This window comes from Dermacentor silvarum, chromosome 7 (assembly GCF_013339745.2).
Source record: "Dermacentor silvarum isolate Dsil-2018 chromosome 7, BIME_Dsil_1.4, whole genome shotgun sequence".
NCBI lineage: Eukaryota > Metazoa > Arthropoda > Arachnida > Ixodida > Ixodidae > Dermacentor > Dermacentor silvarum.
In genome coordinates this window covers 104539844-104559465 of record NC_051160.1, presented here as the reverse complement: position 1 = coordinate 104559465, position 19622 = coordinate 104539844, and the positions used below count along the sequence as shown (strand labels likewise).

Here is a 19622-nt window from a genome sequence, read left to right as displayed (position 1 = left end):
GCAGACGACGCAACGCCGCAGACGCCACAGCGGCGCGCGCTCTCGCCAAACGGCATCCGGGAGAGCGGGCGTGCATCGTGTGACGTCACAAGTGCGAGCACCGCCTTTTCTGGCACGCTCCGCCCACGGGGCGAGCGCGCAGCTCCGCCCCCTCGTCGTCTGCTGCGCGGCCGCAGCAGCCGGTCAGTGCGGTGCCGGTAGCGGCTTTGAGTGCCCCGTGTTCTCGTCTGCTGCCATGAAGAAGCGTGCGTCGTCTGCTACCACGAGTGCCGCCGGCAACGCGCTGGATTTGGCTACGCGTTGAAAACGAGCGTGTCACGCGGGACGTCCCCCCATCGATCGATCGTCCGCCCCGTGCTGTGTCGTCTGCTTCTTGCTGTAACGTCCCCGTTGTGTGTCGTCTGCTCGCCACGCTACGCGCGCGCTGCGGCGGGTGGTACGGCGACGTTTCGGATTTTGTGATTGCTCTCCTCTGTGTACCGGCGCGCACGGCGGGCGTGCGCCACGGTGACCACTCGTGGATTTCCGTGAGGACCGGCCGCGCGCGTTCGCGGCCTGCGGCGACCCCGCTGCAACCATGTCGTCCATGCTGGCCGGCGGTCCCAACATCCTGCAGATGTGCAGGTGAGCTGTCAATCTTCGTTGTTTCTTCTTTTTTTTTCCGCCACCGTCAACCTGATTGCGAACGCTGTGCCGTGTACGTGATTACGTCCGCCTTTAGTTACGGTTGTTTTCTTCATTGGTGTTTTCTTCTTTAGTACGCAGCTTAAAAGAAGGAACATCATGAGTCTGTGAAAGAAACACAAGCATGACTTATTAATTTAGCTTACCGTCTCCATATCAGTGACAGCATAATAAAACTGCTAACTTCGAATATCCACCAGTGTGCTTTACGCTTACACTTGGAAGAAGGGTAGTTTCGCTTGCAAGGAGGAACTTTATTTCTGACGTGACTTATGATGCGTGAAATACACAATCCGCTGTACATTGTTCTGCAACTCATTAGAGGATCAGCCGCATCTTTAGGCTAAGCTTGGATGCATATGCGTTGGACATGATTATTGCGTTCTTTTTATCACCCTTTCTTTGCCCAGTTTTGTATGGCTAGATGGAACGCAGTAGCCAGCATCAGCCAGATTTCCAAGTTACAGGCACAGACACACTTAAATAAAGTTTGAAAGATAACAGCACGAGTTCTTGAAACTTTACGCTATCAACACTGTGCAAGAACATCTTGAGCAATAGCTGGCATATACGGATCACTATGGAATGCACTTTGAGCATTTACGCTTTCTTATGTAACACTTATTTCGGTATCCGCGGCTTGGCGACATCTATATATAGTTGCTGTGTGTCATTCTTTCATGCGCATATTTGCGCCCATTTGCCAGAAAATAGGCCCGTTGGCATGGGTATTTTAATTATTCCGCAAGTTTGGGTGGTCCAGTGGCTCAGGCTGGCAATTTTCGATATCCATGACATCCTGGTGATTCTATCTCCATTTTGACAAAATTGCGAAGCAGTTCCCTCTGCTCGTTTTTAACATTGTGTTTGCCAACCCAAATACACTATAAGCACCAAAAAACAATAACTCCGTCAGTGTCTGTTGAGTGAAGACAGAGGTACAGCGACGATTTTTTCGCCTTCATTTTCTTTCTTCACATAGAACTGTCTTTGCAGACCCTCACACCGCAACCTAAACAAAAAAGTTGAGATGTGCGCCATTCTATAAAGACGAATTATATTTTTCTAACACTATATTTTGTATCGAAATAAAACTTATTTCTCAAAATTCATTCGTTGATTGGGAGCCCATCTGCCTGAAATGCCTACAATAATCCCAGAGTGCGTTTGTGATTAATAGTACACGTACCATTTTGGAGATTTTGGTATTTGGAGATTTATTAAAAAAACATGCAATATTTTAGATAAACGTTGCCATTTATTAATTTTTTTTGTTTTTTGTCTGCGCATCACGCATATTTGAGGCTCAAATATTGATTCATTATATGCAGAAGAAAGGCATATAGATATTCGTGCTTTTAGAGCAAGAACAGGTCGGCAGTGAAACCAGTGATCCAGTCAGTCGTTTCCAACCTTGTGTGGGCAAACAAGTGGAAAACTTACGCATAACTCCAAAAATTTCCACGTAACTCCAAAAATTTCCCTCGAGCTTCAGATCACCTGTTTGTTTTATGATAATAAGTACTAAAACGCTGGCTAACGCGCACATCATTTTTTATATCAGCCGCAGATTATAGAGACGATAGCCAATTTTCATAATTTTTATTTGCACGTATGCGCTGCAGAGCCTGGAACCTGCACGATTATCTTAATAAACAGTTGTAAAAAGCGGATACTGACATATAGCACTTTCGGTCGGGAGCCGGAACAGGGAAACATTTACACACACTATGTTATCAAGCGGCAAAGTAATCGCGCGCATGAAGGTGATCTCGGTATGTTCGGCAAAGGAGAAAAAAAAACTTTCAAGCAGTCACCCTGGCGTGACATCTTACTTGTTTTGCTACCATCTGAGCAGGAACAGACGCTTGCTTATTTACTAATAGATTTTGCTACTCTGAAAAAAGTGTCATAACTTACCTGGTTAGCTCACACGATAATTGTGTGACAGCGGAGCAAGCCAGTGAAGTGAACCAATCAATATATGTGGTCAGTGTAATTATTAACTCGTTGATGCGAGTGTATGTCATTTCAGAATTTGTCCTTGCTCTCTTCAATATACCCAGTTGTCAAGCAATTGTTTGAATCGCGTGAGAAAGGCAACAACAGTGAGAATTCTTGATTAGGATTTTTGTCATAAAAATTATGCCCATGCAAAATTGAACCAGGAGGGCATATATGAATGCGCTTTTAACTGCATATAACTCATAAAAGAACAAGAATTTCAATATCAGGTCAATGCCCACAACATTCTGATGTAGTAATTAGTTTGCATATGTGCAAGCCCTTGTTCGAGTGTCATTTCAATGCAGCATCAGTTCTGCCTTGTCCTTTGTAACTTCACAAGCGGTTGGAAGTCATAACAAGGAACTAAATATCAATACTGGGCTTGCGCAGGTCTGTTCTATGAATGCCAAGGACATGATGCTTCAGTTATTTAAATTGCCACGCCAAGAGTATGCAAGTGTAAATAGACAAATTATAGTGCTTCACTACACAACTTGTGGACGTTTGTCGTTGGTTGCTAAATTGTGTAGGATATTTTGGCTAACTCTATAGTGAAGCTGCTGTCCGAGCATCATAAAGACTTCGCTGAATATTGGCGTGAACGAAACGCGCCCCACATATCTTGAGGTACTCCTCAACACGTGGCAATCATCCGAAATCGAAGCAGATATGCTGCTTCACCATCAACATATAACATGACCGATGTTCATACATAGAGTACCATACCTTGCGGAACAATGGGCATCAAGTACCTTCAGAGCCTAAAGCTTAAACTCAGAGGGGTGTTCAATGGAAACTCGTAGGCGTCTCTGCTACCGTGCGGTAAATCTATGCATAACTTGATGTCACGTTAGGGCATATTTAGAAACTTATATTAGATTAGCAATGCATCTTTTTGCATTCAAATAACTTTCCCTCTAAACTATGCGACGTAACGTCAGGTGTCCGTCAAGGTATAGTGTCCTCGAACCATTACTCTATTTAATATACAATAATGACTTACCCTGTAATATGTCATCTTCAATTAGGTTGTTTGCCGATGATTGCATCATCTACCGCATCATTAAATGTTTCGATGACCAATCTACTCTCCGAATTGACCTTGACCTTACTTACATTCGGTGCAAAACGTGGTAGATGTCCCTTAATGCCTCTAAATGCAAGTTAATTTCGTTTAACCGTAAACGCACCAACTCGGTCTTTCACTATTCGAATAATACTACCATAATTTGCAATGCCACATCGCACAAATATTTTGGCACAAAGATTGTGAGTGGAATTTCACAAATAATGAAAGCTATGAACATCTTTTCAGAACCAAATGCAGATTTTTCATGATCTCTGCTAATTTTTTAACCCTTTTATCATGTCAGCATTCCAATTTACGATATTGCGGAAACACAAGATGAGAAAAAACTTACCCTTTCATGCTTTCAAACGTTGGTTCTGGACTGGATCTAAGTTTCATTGGATAATAAACCAACTAGTTCACAGGTCACCTCAGAAAAGACCCTCAACCTTCACTATGTTACAGCCTATGGAAGTCGTATCACTAAAACCTGCTTTTCTCGGCTCTCGTATTCCTTCCTACCTACCGATTCAATGGAAACTGAGTGTTTGTTCACCACAGTTGTAGACAAAATTAAACTGGTCGCTATGTAAAAAATATCCATGAACAAATGTATTCTCCTGGTGACATTTGTTCCATTTGTACAGTTTTATATCAACCTTAACATGCCGCGTTACAAGTGCGACTTTATCGGCCATGTATATCAGCGGAATCGACAATGTCGCCGCAGCAAGTGCTACTTGGCAACACTCCCTAATTACCCGGCTATATATTACAAAGGAGCAGTGACTCTGCGCCTTATTCGTGTCTATTCACGTAGCATCGCACTTCGCGATGCCACATTGACTTGCGTCGGCATTTTTTTTCCCGTAAATTTCACGGTTATATGCCGATTATCAGAAGAGGAAATGTAAGTGAAAGTACCATCAATTTTGAAATGTTGTGCCTAAACCACAGCCCCGGTACGTCAGGGTGACGTCATGTATTTCTAAGTCTTTTTTTCTTGCTTTTTGGCTCGTTGTGCCTCAGCAAGTGTGACTGAAACTTACGTCGAGCATAGTCGTTTGACCGATAGCCATTGCAACGAAGTTACAGCCAGGATACTAGTGATGTGGTTGGGATGGAATGGCAGAATGGGATGAATATATATATATATATATATATATATATATATATATATATAAAGCGCCATGTCGCAGAGTCATTCGGCATTGTGGTTGTCACTTAGATTGCCACTCCGTGTGTCTGCTGCTGTAACCATAAGGTTTCGTGATCCAAGGATAACCTGGGGATATGCCGCAAGTTACACATGAAAGCTGTCGCTGAAGTTGAAAACCTTCTTCGATGATTTCTGCCATAAAATTATTTTTGTGCGTTGTGGAATGGTAATTTACCAATACAGCTCAAGGAGGAGGAGGCAAACAAGAGGTGAAAGCGGAGAGGTTAACCTAATTAAGTGACCGATTGGCTACTCTGCACAGGGATCGGATGGAGTAAGGGAAGAAAAATACAGCTGAAATTGTTAGCATTCCTTTAAGGGTGCAAAGAGATTTGAATATGAGGCTTTACGCGGTGCTGCGGCTAGATGCGTATGCGAATAGTAGGGCAGTGGTTCGTCGTCTAGAGCAAGAAATTTTGATCGAGTCTTGCCTCTTGTTTTTCTTCGTGATTTTGTTGGTATACTGCATGTCTATGTGTTTTTGGACCTTGTGTTGCAGGACTGGAGAATAACATTTCGTTCAATGTCATATAATCAGTTAACGAGTAACGCAGCCAAGTGTAAATTCGCAGCGATGCAGTCTCAACTATATCTTGAGAGTGAAAACTTCGCACGCATTGCGCGAAAATATGGCATGATCGCTGCACCACCGTGGTGTGAGGCACAGCACACATCAATGGACACAAACAGGCCGCCGTTGGCTGGACGCCTAATTATGTGACATCCTCCCTTATTAGAACCTAAAAACGTTGATCGATTCTGTGAGCAACGAGTGTGCCTATTGCTGAAAGTTTTCTTTCTTTTTTACTGTGCCATGAATTTGAGTTTCGAGCACTTTCGCCATGAGCGGACCATTTGTTTAGCGCCAGGCACGACGAAATGGATGTAGGGCAGTAACATTAGAAAAAAATGCATTCATACATTTTTTCGCACAGTAATCTTCATTTTAGCTTGATACAGCTTAAACAGTTGTTATGAGTCGTTTCAAAATATTCCATAAGGCGAGTGTGCGTTGAGGTGAACCGCCATTATCTACTATATGCCCGAATATTTACCCATGCACATCTATCTTGAACATCTTGCTGTGTTTGTGAGAACGATCATTTTCCTTGCGCACGAACGTCCTTAACCTGCTAGCGTGGCTTCCATGTGAAATGTACCAGATCAAACATTCTTGGTGCTGAAATTTCACACCAGCATATCAAAAGCACTACTATGCATGGTATTTGCGCAAATAATATACCGCCCCTAAATCAGTATTTAGAGGAATTAAACACAGTCTAGCATAAATATGAAACGTTTGGCATTACAGGGCTATACGTTGTTGTGTTACACGAGCCGCTGCCTTAATTGTTTCGTGCGGTCTGTGAAAAGTAAAACATAGTGTTATACATGCAGACATTGCCTAAACATTTCGCGCAATGTGGAAACCAAGTTGTAACAATCATACTCTTCCGGCAATCGGCAGTGTGAATAAATTGGGATGCTCATATATAATATATATATATATATATATATATATATATATCGACGCAGTGAAGTACCTATTTTCTTTGCTCTCGTTAGTTTGCTGATAACCTGAACGCATATTGTGCATTTAGCCATGAAGTGAACGTCCTGGGTCTCATACTCACACGTTAGCGAAGCCTATAACCTCAACACCTTTTCAGAAAGAGTTGGCTTTGTTCGCCGAAAACTTATCCCAACATAAAACAGGATAGACGTGGCGGAGAAAGAGTTTTTTTTATTTCACATATATCGCACGCCCCTCCTACACATCAATGGCGGTATACCGTACAACGAACAGTTTGAGGCAAAGATGATTAGGAGACCATGTTCTCAGCGTGCACAATAGTGTGAGCCGTGACTTAAGAAACGCTGAAAATCTGTTCATTGCGGAAATCTTCGTTTTCGTTTGTGTATATACACAGCCATGATTCTTCCCCCAGTAATCACGCGCTTCTCTCCCTCTATCCATCGTGTGCGAACGAACCATCTGTTGCTGCTTCTGCTTCGAAGGTTCCTTTATACTATCATGCTGCCACGCATGGGGGCGAGGAGGTAGTGCCAGGAAATAGATTGCGAAACAAACTACGGGCAACCTAACAAACTAAAGCAAACGGCTAAAGGAGCGTCTTCCTCAAAGGTGGACGAGCGGTTCCGGAGCGAATATATATAGTTCGTTGTGAGCGTGTCAAAAGAGGAGAAAGCTTTTCTATAGTTTTCTTTTGAGAGGAAGGGCGTGATTGAGAGAGAGGTACAGCAAGGGGTGTATACCATAAAGAGGAAAGAAAAGGAGTTAGTTGGCAACCGGGGGTTGACCGGCCGAGCGTGCAATTTCCGTTTTCTTTTCTGTTTTGTTTCGTTCCTATATACAGTCTCGGATTTACGACGTTGTGCAGCTGCGTAGCCGTCGCATGTGCGGCGAACATAAGCCTCGAGCACATGTTTGACACTTGAAGCCGCCATCCGGCGCCTGCGTGTGTTATGGGCTAGAGCTAAGCCTTACGTTTATATTGTATAGTTCCTTGGTTACCGTCTCACAGCCGCTGAAGTTTTTAATGTTGTGCAGCTTATTTGTGAATTGAATTGAATCACTCTGCATAACATCGCAATACGCATTCATAAGGTTATGTAGAGTGAAACCTTATGATGCTTGTCCATGCGTAGTTTGCATGCACTCTACACACTCAAACTGTAAATATAGAAAAGTTCTTAGTGTACGGAGTGGTGATCGACTCCTGAACAATCTTTGCGTTGTCACTTGGCACCGACATACATAGATGACGCTACGCCTCTGACCACATGCTTTAGACTTTTGCACATGGACCTTGTATTTCGTGTTGTGGAAAAGTAACACCCATGTGTGGCGGACTGTACAACCTACACAACTCCTGTATTTACAAAAGAATCAGAATAAGGCCTGGTCCAGAGAGAGTCGTGTTTGGAATGCGCTGTATCAGTTTAGCAAAACTTGTACAAGCTGATGTAATGGATGATTATGCAGCTGTTGACCGATGTCGCTAGAGAGTCGTATAGCGGATATTCGAATGGCCGGAGCTGATTACTTTTGCCGTACAATCCTTGGCTGAAGATATGACAATCTAGAAAGTATCAAGGAATTTGCGAGAATACATCTCTAAAAGCGCTTATAGAGTTGAGTTGCGTCGCGTTAGTGATTTCATTAACCATATTCGTTTGTTCATTTCCTTGCAGAAGTATTAAAATACTGCTCTGGCAGTTAGCTTTTAAATGTATTGTGGCCATACGTATCGCTCTAAGATCACACGGAAAATATGGCGTTTTTTTCTTTCTTTTTTCTCGAAAACAGGTATCCTTCATAACAGTGGTGAATAACGTTCTGCACTTTTGAATGTTTGCTTGGCGCCTGATGCAGATGATTTGCAAAAATTATTGTCGCGAAGGAATATCGGGACGTTCCCGTCCAAAGACCCCGTGTAGCTCTCCGTGTGGACATAAAAAGTAATGGACACTGGGAAACTTCCTTAGCAACGACTTCTTTGCAAGCACATCTATCGCAGTCGATCCGGCGGACACTGGTCACGCCTGAACACGTAACGGACACGTCACTCAGCGACCACCCCATGACGTGGCACGCATTGCGTAGAAAGCACGAGAACTCTAACAACGGGCCACATTGGGGATGTAAAGAAGTCATCCACGTGTGTCGCCACGAAAGCACACAAGATACAGAAAGCAGCGACGAGCAATGTCTCCCTGCCGTGAACTGGCCTTCGCATATGTATATATAGTGTATATATCGTCTCCCGGAAATCACCAGCCACTGATCTAGCACCGTCATTCACCGCATGACTGTCATCCGGTTCTCGTACACGAAGTGGTCACCACGCGGCACCTGAGACAACCGTTGCACGTTTCTAAACTCGGCAGAGCGGCGTGGACAAGCACGTTTCTAAAGAGCTGTCCGTTCGTCTATGAGCGCGTGCCCGTGTTCGAAAACTCGAGCACTTCCTCCAAGATGCGTTGTTCCGTTGCATTACCGCTTCGGGAAACTCCCGGTCGTCCTTGTCGTCTGCTTATGCGTCCTCTCACGCATCGTCTGCTACTGTATACACGTCACGAACTCTCGCAACAGCTTGCGTCGTTGCCGATGTCGTCTGCACGATCATACTATACACTGCCCGCGCGTGCGCGTGTGTGTACACAGACACATGCAGTGGGACAAGAAGGCAGACGACCGTTTCAATCAACATGGCGCGCTGCGGTTGTTTGCCGTATATGCATGCGCACACGTACGAACCAGGATGTAGAGGTATAACAGGGCCCTATGGGACAGGACTCATCCGGAGCTTAGGCATCAACGCCGTACCGAGTCCCGGCTCATGGCGAACAGAAACGGCGCCTCTCTTGCAGACACGCGCATGCGTTGCGGGAGCTACTTCCTGCGCTTCCACCTTTCAACCGGTGGCCTCGCGCTTGTCAGCTAGGCCTAACGTGGCGTCGCCAAGCAGAAGAAGGGCCTTGCGAAGCGATGTTGTCGTCCCCCTGCGGTGCTGCAGGTGTTCTCTTGGTTTTTTTGTCATTCTTTTTCTTTATCTATGACGGTGCGCGTCGAAGACCTGCGGGCTCCTGTCAGTCAGCAGTCTATACCATAAGGATCATTGTGGTTGCGCGTATATATAGAAGGACGTAGAAAGGGGGAATGCCGCGAGGAGGAGCTTCGCAACCGGACGCCGCGCAGGGCGCCCCTGTCGTCTTGGAACGCTTCGAATGTTATACCCTCTCGCTCGCTGAAGCCAATACCGCTTGTCTCAGACCTGCGAGCCAACTGTCTTCGACGACTAGTCGGCGCGGGCTTCCGGCGACTGACAACTCGTAGCCTGCCTTTCCAGCTGCGTTTGACGCTTCTGAACGGTCAAACCGCGCTAGAGGGCTCATCCACGTCTGGACGGCGGCGCTGTGTGCTTTGCTCTTTTTAATTATTGCGCCTGCCGTCTGCCGTAGCAGGCGTCGGCGCCACTGGTGGGTGTATACGTACATCCCGCTAACAAGGCGCCAGTATGGCGCGGCATAGCCAAGCCGGATCGGATGCGTAGCTCCGGTCGAAGACAAGCTCCCGCTCAGCGAATGACAGGATTAATAATCGAATACGGAGTAGGAGAGAAAAAGAAGGAAGGAGCGCACAGAGAGGGCTTTGAGAGACACGTACTGCGGAGACTGGGAGCGTCTCTTTGTTTCTTGTTATTCTCACGCTGTCAGAGACGGCAGCCTTCGCTCGTTTATGTACATTTATGCGCGACTGTAAGGTGCACAGCCCATGGGGGTTCGTCTGTTTTCTTGCAGAAGACGTCTGCAAGCGGTGTCGAGTCTGCGTCGCGGTATGTACCATACGACAGTATACGGGAGTCGCAGGGGGAATGGCGATGCGACCTAACACTCAGGCAGCCACAGGTGGTTGGTTGTCCAGGGCTAACTGCGCTTGCAAAACAAGGTGAAAAAGCGGAACTTCTCTAACTCTCGTACGTTCTTCTCAGTGGCGTAGTTCCAGGAGGGTGAGAGTGCGAATGGCAAACATTAAGGCGGCTTTCACTTCTATAGCACGCTGGGCATTTAAAGTTACGGCTTTCTAATGTCGCCGCCATGAGAGTACGAGTGTACCGCATGCACTTCTCTGAACTCTACGTTCCGTTTGGTCGTTTTACGAATCTGACAGGCAGGCGGTACTGTTTGCTTAGATGACACCGTTAAGCCGAAGTTTGGTAGAGCAATTTCGTACCTATAACTGCACTAGCAACTAGGGATATTGGAGCTGTTCTTCTTTTAGCCGAAGTAGACATATTAGCCGGCCCCGTAAAGGGCGGTGCTGCTGGCACATGAGATGGAGATTAAACGTAGCCGCAGCTAAAGTCCGCGCCCAAACGGCGTCGGTGCATTGGTACAAAAAAAAAAAGAAAAGAATCGAGAATGATACAAAATGAAACCGCGACTGTACGTGTATGTTTGCCTGAGAAGGGAGCTGCAACGCTTCCAAAGAGGTTTCACCATGGGTAGAGAACAGGCTCAGCAGGGGAGCGTCGGAAGCGGGGGAGTAGCCAGTGCCACGCTACGGCATACACGCGAACGCGGAACTGGTCGTCTGCTCGCCGCTGCTCGCACGGCCAGCACCAGATCTTGCTTTTTTTGTATGTGTGTGATGCTTTTTCCTTTCTTTTTTCTCCCATGTCAAATTTGTCTGCGGATTCTTGTAGCGCCTGTCGGAGGACGCCGATTGAAGACGGTTTTCGACGTGTGCCGCAGCTCGGGTAAATGCACCGGGGAAATGACACCGAGTGTCGGTTTTCGCTCCGTCTGCTCTTCCCCTGCAGACGATTTGCTTCGTCTGTCCTTGTTGTCTGTTTTGTTTTCTTTCGCGACTGCCTTTCTTGCGGACGCAACGCAGGCGGTGCCGTATGGCTGCTCGGAGCGCTTTCGCTCCAACGCGGCGGCGGTGGGAACGAGAGCTAGCTAGGCCTTTCTTGCTTTTTTTTTTCTTTTTCTCTTTTGTTCTTGGATAGCCTTTCGTTGCAACCGCTTTCCTGTGGCTTTCTTTCGGAGGCATGAGCGGTACGCTTTAAACGTTCTGGATTATGGGATTTGGCCACGGTTGTCAGATAGAGCGACGCTTCTATTTCGCGACTCGACCGCGACTTCTTCGGTGTCGTCTGCTTCGGGGGAGTGCCGTCTGCCTTCGTCCTCACGAAGCCGCCATCGCTGTCGGCTTTGATTCGTGCGACCGCGCGGACGCGAAGCGAGTGCCTTGCAGATAGATGTCTTCTTCGCGAGTCGCTACCGCATTTTTTTTTCTGTTGCTGCGGAACCAGCGCAATGCCAACACCGCTATAGCGGTAGCATAAAACAATGACTGAGACAGGACAGGTATCCCGTGTTTGCTCTCCAGGCGGCCCTGGGACGTCGGCGATCTTACGTGCGGCGATGTCCTGAGACCGTGCTCTCGCTTCCAAAGATAGCCCTAGAAAAAGGTTCCTTGATGACGTGCGAGAGAAAGCAACTTTCTATATACATATATATAAAAGCATAATGTCTAAAGAAATGTATGTGCTTCTGCAGGTGTTATGTATCGTACAAGGCGAAGAAAGTTTCGTCTAGGGGCAGCTTGCAAAGTGCCACGCAAGTAGTAATCAAGAGGGGAACTAAAAAGAAAAAAATGTTGCATGTCTCTTTTCACCGAACTGAACCGGATGTTTATTCAGTCGTGTAAATGAGAGATCTTCGTCTTATGCTGTGGTTACTGACATTGAGTGAAAAGATTTCGCACGGAGAAATACTTATGGACACCGGAAGAAATCTCGCAGACATGTTTCGGTTCGTACTTCATCTTTGCTTAGCCTTCGAGACCATGTTCTCAGGTTCGGTTGAATAGAAACGACTGGTTGAACTATCAAACTTTGTTTCGGATCCTCGATATCTGTATGCAAACTTCAAGAAAACACGCGTAGAAGTTCACCTTACATATGGTATATTGCTCCCTGCGTTTAGTTAACGGTTGCTGAAACCCATGCGTTTTCATCGGATATGAAAATGTGTCAACACATTCTTTGGGACCAACTGCGGGGCCATGACAGTGTCTTCCTGTCCGGTGTCATCCGGGACTACCAAAAGGCCGTTGGACACATTGCTCAGCTCGTCACAAATTAAAAAAAAGTATTGTTTCCTGTGCCACCGTAATTTACTGAAGCCAACCTCAACAGACAACCGTTCTTCGAACTTCAGAATGCTTTTTTGTTTGTTACATAATTTGTGTATGTGTGCGTGCGCGTTAGTACACTTTCCTTTATAGATATTGCGATTTCTAACAGATAACACAAACTTATGAAGTAGACGACTTCTTCAGCTGCGATACACACTGTCTTACTCTGTATATACGTATTCGCTCAATCATTCTATGAAAAAAAAAAAGCTTGCCACCTCTCGGTAGCACGCCTAACCAAGGACAAAGTTCAATCCTCCTCAATTCTCCAGTATGTTTTCGGCATGTCTGAGCTCGGTGCAAGGCAACAAATGCAGTCCCCCTACGTGCGCATCAGAGCTTGTAAGGTTCACGCTTCCTTTCAACGTATACGCAGTTCATATCGGCACGTATGCAAGTGAAGTGGGTCGTATAGCACGATTCCTGCATCTAGGAAACGGCCGAGAGAGAGGGCAGGCATTGTAACAGCGCAAAGCTCACCACCGTGTAAGGCCGTCACCGTCACCGGCCATTGTATTCGCACTTATGGCGTTCCCTTCTTTCCGTTCCGTCCATCTGGTTCACTTCCCACTCTGGCCTTAACACGCTCTCTCCTATTCGTTCGTTCGCTCGCTTCGCTGTTTCGCTCTCTCTATTATCTACGTACATGCATGTTTCGCCCTGCACAGTGTAGCAGTGTATACCGCAGTACGCCTCGGCGCTCGACGCTGATCTGTCGTGATGCAATGTGCCACCTCGGGCTATACAACAATGCGTGCAACGCGGCGTCCCATAGGTTGTTGCCCCGGTATTCCATGCTCGCTTCCGGAGACAGGAACGAAACACACGTGCACACGGGTGGACGATGTCCCAGCGCATTTATGCATTCACGACGCTGTCGATCCCTACTTTCTTTTTTTATTATTCTGACTCTTCTACGAGCGAAATACGTACGTCGGCAACGTTCTTTACATCGAGTCCCGTCGCATTATGTGTGCACACATGTTATGCGTATGCTGTGTCAGCTCGTGGGCGGCTGAAAACTAAAGGAACTGTGCCGTGTATGCGTTTCAATCTGACGCTAAAGCTGCGGTGGATCTGCCGGCTGTTTTCTTTTTCTCAATTTTCAAGACTGATCTCGCGTGCACGGATGTATATATAAGTGCGCGTAGAGCGCGGAATATGTTTTGAATATAGTTTAAGCTGGTCACTTCAGTCCGCGACGTGGACTTTTTTTCTTCGTTTTGTTATTGTAATTTCCTCGGAAACGTTAACTTTTCTCCGACGTGGTTGCACCATGCATATCTATCGCTCGCATCTGCCAGCTCGGCTGTGAGCTGCTTAGCCAGTGCGGTGTTCTTTTCAACCACGGCTATCTCATACAAGGTAGCCAACAGTTTACGTGGCTGCGTTAGCTTAGGCTGAAATTTTGAAGGTGCTTTATACGCATCGCATGATTCGGCGCGCTGTTGCTGCAATACCTTACTGCGCAGTAGAATTGGCAACTTTTTCCTTACAACAGAAATTCACCTCGCTTGTAAATGCACTATAGACGTTATCGCGAACGTTATCGTTCTTTTTAGAAAAATTCGCTGCTTCCTTTCATATTGGTCACGACAGCTACACGTCCTTACGTAAGAACCCAAAGTTGTTATGCCGATAACTTGTCGGAGAGTGGCACAAACAGTCTTGGAAGTGTCAGTAATCAACATGTACGGATGTTTATTTAGAAACTTCTAAGGCCGCTGCCATGCGGTATAGATTATTTTTTTTCCTCTTTCCGGTGCGGGTCCTTTCTTATACCTCCGGGCTTCTCCTTAAAAAATGTATAATCTCAACTTGCATATAATTGTTGCGTTATTATGAACAAAGATCCTTGTCTATTTATGAGGTATATATCGATACCACCTACGAGTTCTCTGTATAACATTTATAATAATGACAATAGTGATACTGCAGTCCAACACGCCAGTTGATAACACTTGCTCTAACCTACTTGGATGCACGATGTTCGACTAAATTTAGCAGCGAACTCCGAATACGATTTTTTTGTCCGTTCATTAAGAGGGGATAAGTATGGCTTCTTAGCGCCAAAGCGTATAGCAGAACCATAAATATTACGTTGCGTCTGCAGGTGGTTACGTGCTGTTTATTGCTTCCTTTTGTTGGATAACACGTGAGCTACCTATAGCTTGCAGGTAGAGTACGTGTCGCTTTGAATCTCTGGGAGGGGTTATTGCTTCCGCTTTCTTTATGAACCTGTAGGCCAATATACAGCTTAAACGCCTGTTTACCCCGTGTTAACTACCGCCTAAACAGGTGTCATACAAGATAGTGTGTTTGAGCATGGCGTTTTTCGTGGAAGATCATTAGTTGGTCTTTCCGCAAGTAGGCGAATGATAAGTGTATCGATGTGGTCGCTAAGTGAATTTTTTTACAACCCGTTTTATAGATGAAACCATTTGATTGCGTTGATCGCTGCAATTTTATTTTTAGAGACGAGCTCTATAAATATAGCGTTGGATGTGAATGAATTGTAAAGTTTTTTTTTGTTTGTTTGGCGATAATGATAATGTTTGGTTTATTTAATTTTCGTTTCGAACCAGTGATGCTCGTCAAGATTTCTCTTTCATGTCATTTTGAGCTCGGCGTGTTTGTTGCCTTTTCGTTATTATTATTCTGGGGTTTGTTTTCTTTTGTGATGTATTGTCACTTGCGATATATTCATGCATTTATCGTGTGACGAGAATTGGTCGGCACCATATTGGCGAGGGCAAACACATTCCTATTTAGTGATGTCAACGAATAAGATAAGAATTTCCCTTTACTGAAGTGCCGCATTTATGCTCAAGTAGAAAACTGATGAAAGCGACTTTCAAGTATTTGGACCGTGCCTATTTTCTGTAACTCATCGCTTATACCTGTCACAAGGGTTACTAATGGCATCGTGTTTACACGAGTAGTGCAATCGTCCCCAAAAGTTAACCTTCAGCGCATAATTATGTCATTTGTGCCAGAAATGAAAAAGAGCAAGACATGAACAAACAGGAAAAAAAAAAAACGTCCTCGGAGCATTTCTTCCACTTGCTGGCAAATGCGTCCGATAAAGTTTCTTCACAGTGAACACGCAAGTCACGCAGCTTCTAAACGTGCACACTGAAGACGGCCAGTCCTTCAAGCGATGTTTCGCAGCTCGGTATGATTAAAGAACCGTAATAGCGACACCCCGGCGCCACGTTCAACGAAGCGTCTCTCGCCACCTTCATACAAGAGCCTCTCTTAGCCTTCTCAAAGTCTTAAAGAATGCAGCAATATAAAAGCGAATTCGTCGAGCTCGCTTGGCTCCGTTTTACACGTAGTCATGGCAGTCCAAGATGGTCGCTATTAATAGCCCCTGCGCTGAAAGGGTGCAACCATCCGCTTCCGAGGGCACCGGGTGGGAATGTTCATTAATCCTGCAGTGGAGGGGGAAGCCACATAGCGCTCCATGCAGAAGACGTTGCGTGTTACAGTGGACGAAATGCAAGAAACAAGAAACGACTCGCTCGGCAGCCAGATGAAGATTCCGCGAACGTGCTTCTTGGCGCGCACAGTTAGCTTGCAGAGGGTCGACAAATTTCTCGACTCGCTCGGTGGGCTAGCTCCCTCTTCTGTATGCGTCTCCGGAAACTTAACACCCGCGAAGGGTGATTTAGAAAAAAAAAAACAATGAGAGCATATATGCACGTCCCCGGGCTGAGTTAGGCCTCGTTTTGTCGCCTGCACGTGCGAAGAACGACACTATATACGGCCTACAGAACGCCAACAACGACAAGTTGAAACAAAAAGCAAGATGTACAAAGCAGAAGTAGAAAAGTGTTTGCGGAAGAAAGCCAACATTTACGTAGCTTTGTCGCGGTATAGGACAGCGTGGTGGCGTTGTTCGCTGCGGGAAGGCGCGAAGCAGACGAAAATTGAGCCGAGCAGAAGACAGCGTGCACAGACGGGACCCCTAGTTCTCGCGAGAGTGGTCTTGTTAGTTGTTCAGTCACTGGCCTTTGTTTTAGTCTGGCTGAATTTTCTTGTTCCGCCTTGCCCCAGCGTTAGTTTTAACTTTTTTATAAGTGACTTCTTAAGCTTTGTAAGCGGTTGTCTTCTTCGGAGGCGTTTCAGAAGCGAGAGTGAAAGCGCGAGAAAGCGCGAGAGAGAGATGCAGACGACGACGGAAGGCGTCGCCTGCTATCACTTTCTTTTTTTTACTTCTCACGTCGCCCGCCATCCTACCCGTGGCCTTCGTTTTAATAGTCGTCGTTTTCTTTCCTGCTCTGTTGTACCCCGTTGTATCGGGATCGGGAGTGTTTTAAAAATGGCCGCTGAAAGAAGGGCGGGATGGGAAGGCAAGACTGAGGTCTTGCGAAGGAAAAGAAAAGTTCATGCTGCGGAGAGAAGACGCGGAGAAGCTGACGCCGGCAACGACGCCCTCTTGTTCGAGGGCGGCCCTGAATGCGACGCCTTGTTTTCGAGAAGGAACACCCCGCAAGCGATTGCAGACGTTCAACGGTGCTCGCGACGGTTTTTGAAGCAAGCGGGCGCAGCGGTGGACTTGGCTCGCGTTATGAAAGCGGTCGTTCCGAGCGACTGGACAGATGCACCCGTTCTCCGAGAAGCTTCGTATATGCATAAGTGTACTTTGGACAAAAGGGAGCAGAAAAAAAAAAAAGGCCGCGTATCTTCTGCTCTTCTTTTTCGTTTTTTTTTTTTTTCTTGAAAGCGTTCGCCTGTCTTTCGGGCCAGAACGGAGAGTGGATCCACCCCGCAAGACAAAGCAATTACGCCCGGCGCAGTCGTTCGCGCGCGCTTTCTTTCGAAAGAGGCTTAGCACCGCGCTGCTGCCTGCGCCTTGGGGAAGAACGGAAGAGAAGCATCGTGGGAACGGGCTGGGCTATACGTCGAGTGCCCCTCCGTCCTTCCATCGGCCTTTCTTGCTTACCGTATTAGACGTCGTCTTCAGTGTTCTCCCGGGCGTGTGTGCACAGCCATCACCCATTGTGATGTTTGGGCAAACCGCGAAACCTGAAAAATGAGTGAGACTGTCCCCGTCGGATCCGGTCACAGTGACGCCGCCATTACTGACGAGACGAGGCAGTGCGTACCGCTTGACGCCTCGTCGGACTACATTGTCAGGCTAACGTGATGGACTTTTATTTATTTGCTTATGTGTTTACGTATTTATTTATTATTTATTGTTTGTGTAGTCATCTGTATATATTATTACAGCCTAATGGCTGGCAAAGCGTTACAGCACTTATTACAGCTGCATCAAGAAATTGTCAATGACTGCAAAATTGAAAGAAATTCCGTCTTCTATAGCGGCAGTGGAGGAGGGAATCAGATAGGTAGTACATGCTGAACCGGCAAGACTGAAACGATCTATATTACGACCACGACGCGTTTCGATCAGGCTCGCATTTGTACCCGCGGTCGCTCAAAGGACGTCGTCATCTCGATCCCGGCCCACAACGCGACGGTGTGTGTGTATATTAATATACACGTCCCGGAGGAGCTCCCGCGACGGCACGAGCTGCAGAGGCGGCGTCGACGTCGTCGTCGCTTCGGTGACGGAAGGCGTCGTCACGACCTCCTCGACCGCGACGACAAGCGACCGTGCCACAAGGGAGCGATCTTGTTCAAGCAGGCGTGACCGACGACTTTGGCATCGTCACGAGCGCGAGCGCGGCTCCTGCAAGACCTGGAAAAGCACGCACCCGCCACTTCTTATATACACACACCGCGTCTTGTTCTCCTCCGTGTGCTCTCTCTCTCTCTCTCTCCCTTCCTCACTTCTTCTCGCAGCAGCGTCCCATCCATTCACGGCATCGGGTGCCCCGAATACGGCTACGCTCGAATGCTCGCGTAAGAAAAAAACGTGCGTGTCATCGAAGTCTAGTGCACAGAATCGGTATGTGTATGTCATGCAGTGAAGACCGCTTGACGTCATCGATGTCGCAAGTGGCATACACCACGGCACCGTTCCCTGTTCGCTTTATGAACGGGAAGCCAATCAGGTCAACCATCGAATAGCTGACAATAACCGGGCAGATGCGCATTGTGCAACCATTTCGCAGTTAAATCAGTGCGAGTGGCACGCATGCTCTTAACCGATTGATTGATTGAATAATTATTTGATGCGCTTTTACAACCGTTAGCAACACAGGCGCTGGAGAATGCTGGGTTGGGGGAAGGATTAGAATAAATGTGGGCCACATTGAACATTTCTTACTTGTGCCAGCTGACAAGGTACGGCATGAGGGTTATTGCATTGCGTCCCCCAGTGTACCGATCGAACGTACGCTTTAGGAACTCCTCAGTCGAACGCCGTGTCCACTGCCTGGTCAGAAGAAGGCTTAGCTGTTCGACTATACGTAACTGAGAGCAGTATATAGTTGATATAGTTGGATTCGGCACCAAGTAGAAAACCATGGTGTGACACGTCGCGAGGTGTAGGGCCCGTTCATGATCGCCAACAGCCTGATTTTCCACTACTGATGTCACGTGACTTAATGGTAGACACTTCGTGTCGAGAACACCATGCACATTCGACCGTACTCAAAGCAGAAACTCCGGCTTAAATCTCAATCATACGGGGACAAAGAGCATGCCGGCCCTTTAAGCTTGAGGCCTCTGTCAGTCCTAATTCACTCTGAGCATTGCTGTCTTTAGATTTCTACAGCTAACTTCAACAGCTTTCCGGCAAAGCGCCGACGGTACTTTAAATACAGCATGGCTCGCCTCACGTGGTTATAACTCTTTTAAATACTGTATCTACGTATTCAACGCTATGTAATGTGTTTATTAGACGTTTGTGACTAACGAAACAGAGTCGTCGTACTGGGGAACACAACGTGCTGCGTTCGTCTGCGGACTGTTATAACACAGTTTCGGGTGTTAACGGAAGC

At 46.7% G+C, this 19622-nt stretch overlaps 1 protein-coding gene across 1 annotated transcript in view; it reads left to right on the top strand.

Annotated features, from left to right (window-relative positions):
- The first annotated feature begins 202 nt into the window (after positions 1–202).
- Positions 203–19622, top strand: part of LOC119458340 (neuronal PAS domain-containing protein 4-like) — a 150563-nt gene continuing 131143 nt past the window's right edge. The window contains 1 exon segment of the mRNA XM_037720174.2: positions 203–624. Coding sequence (XP_037576102.1) covers positions 578–624 — 47 coding nt within the window. The 5' untranslated portion in view covers positions 203–577.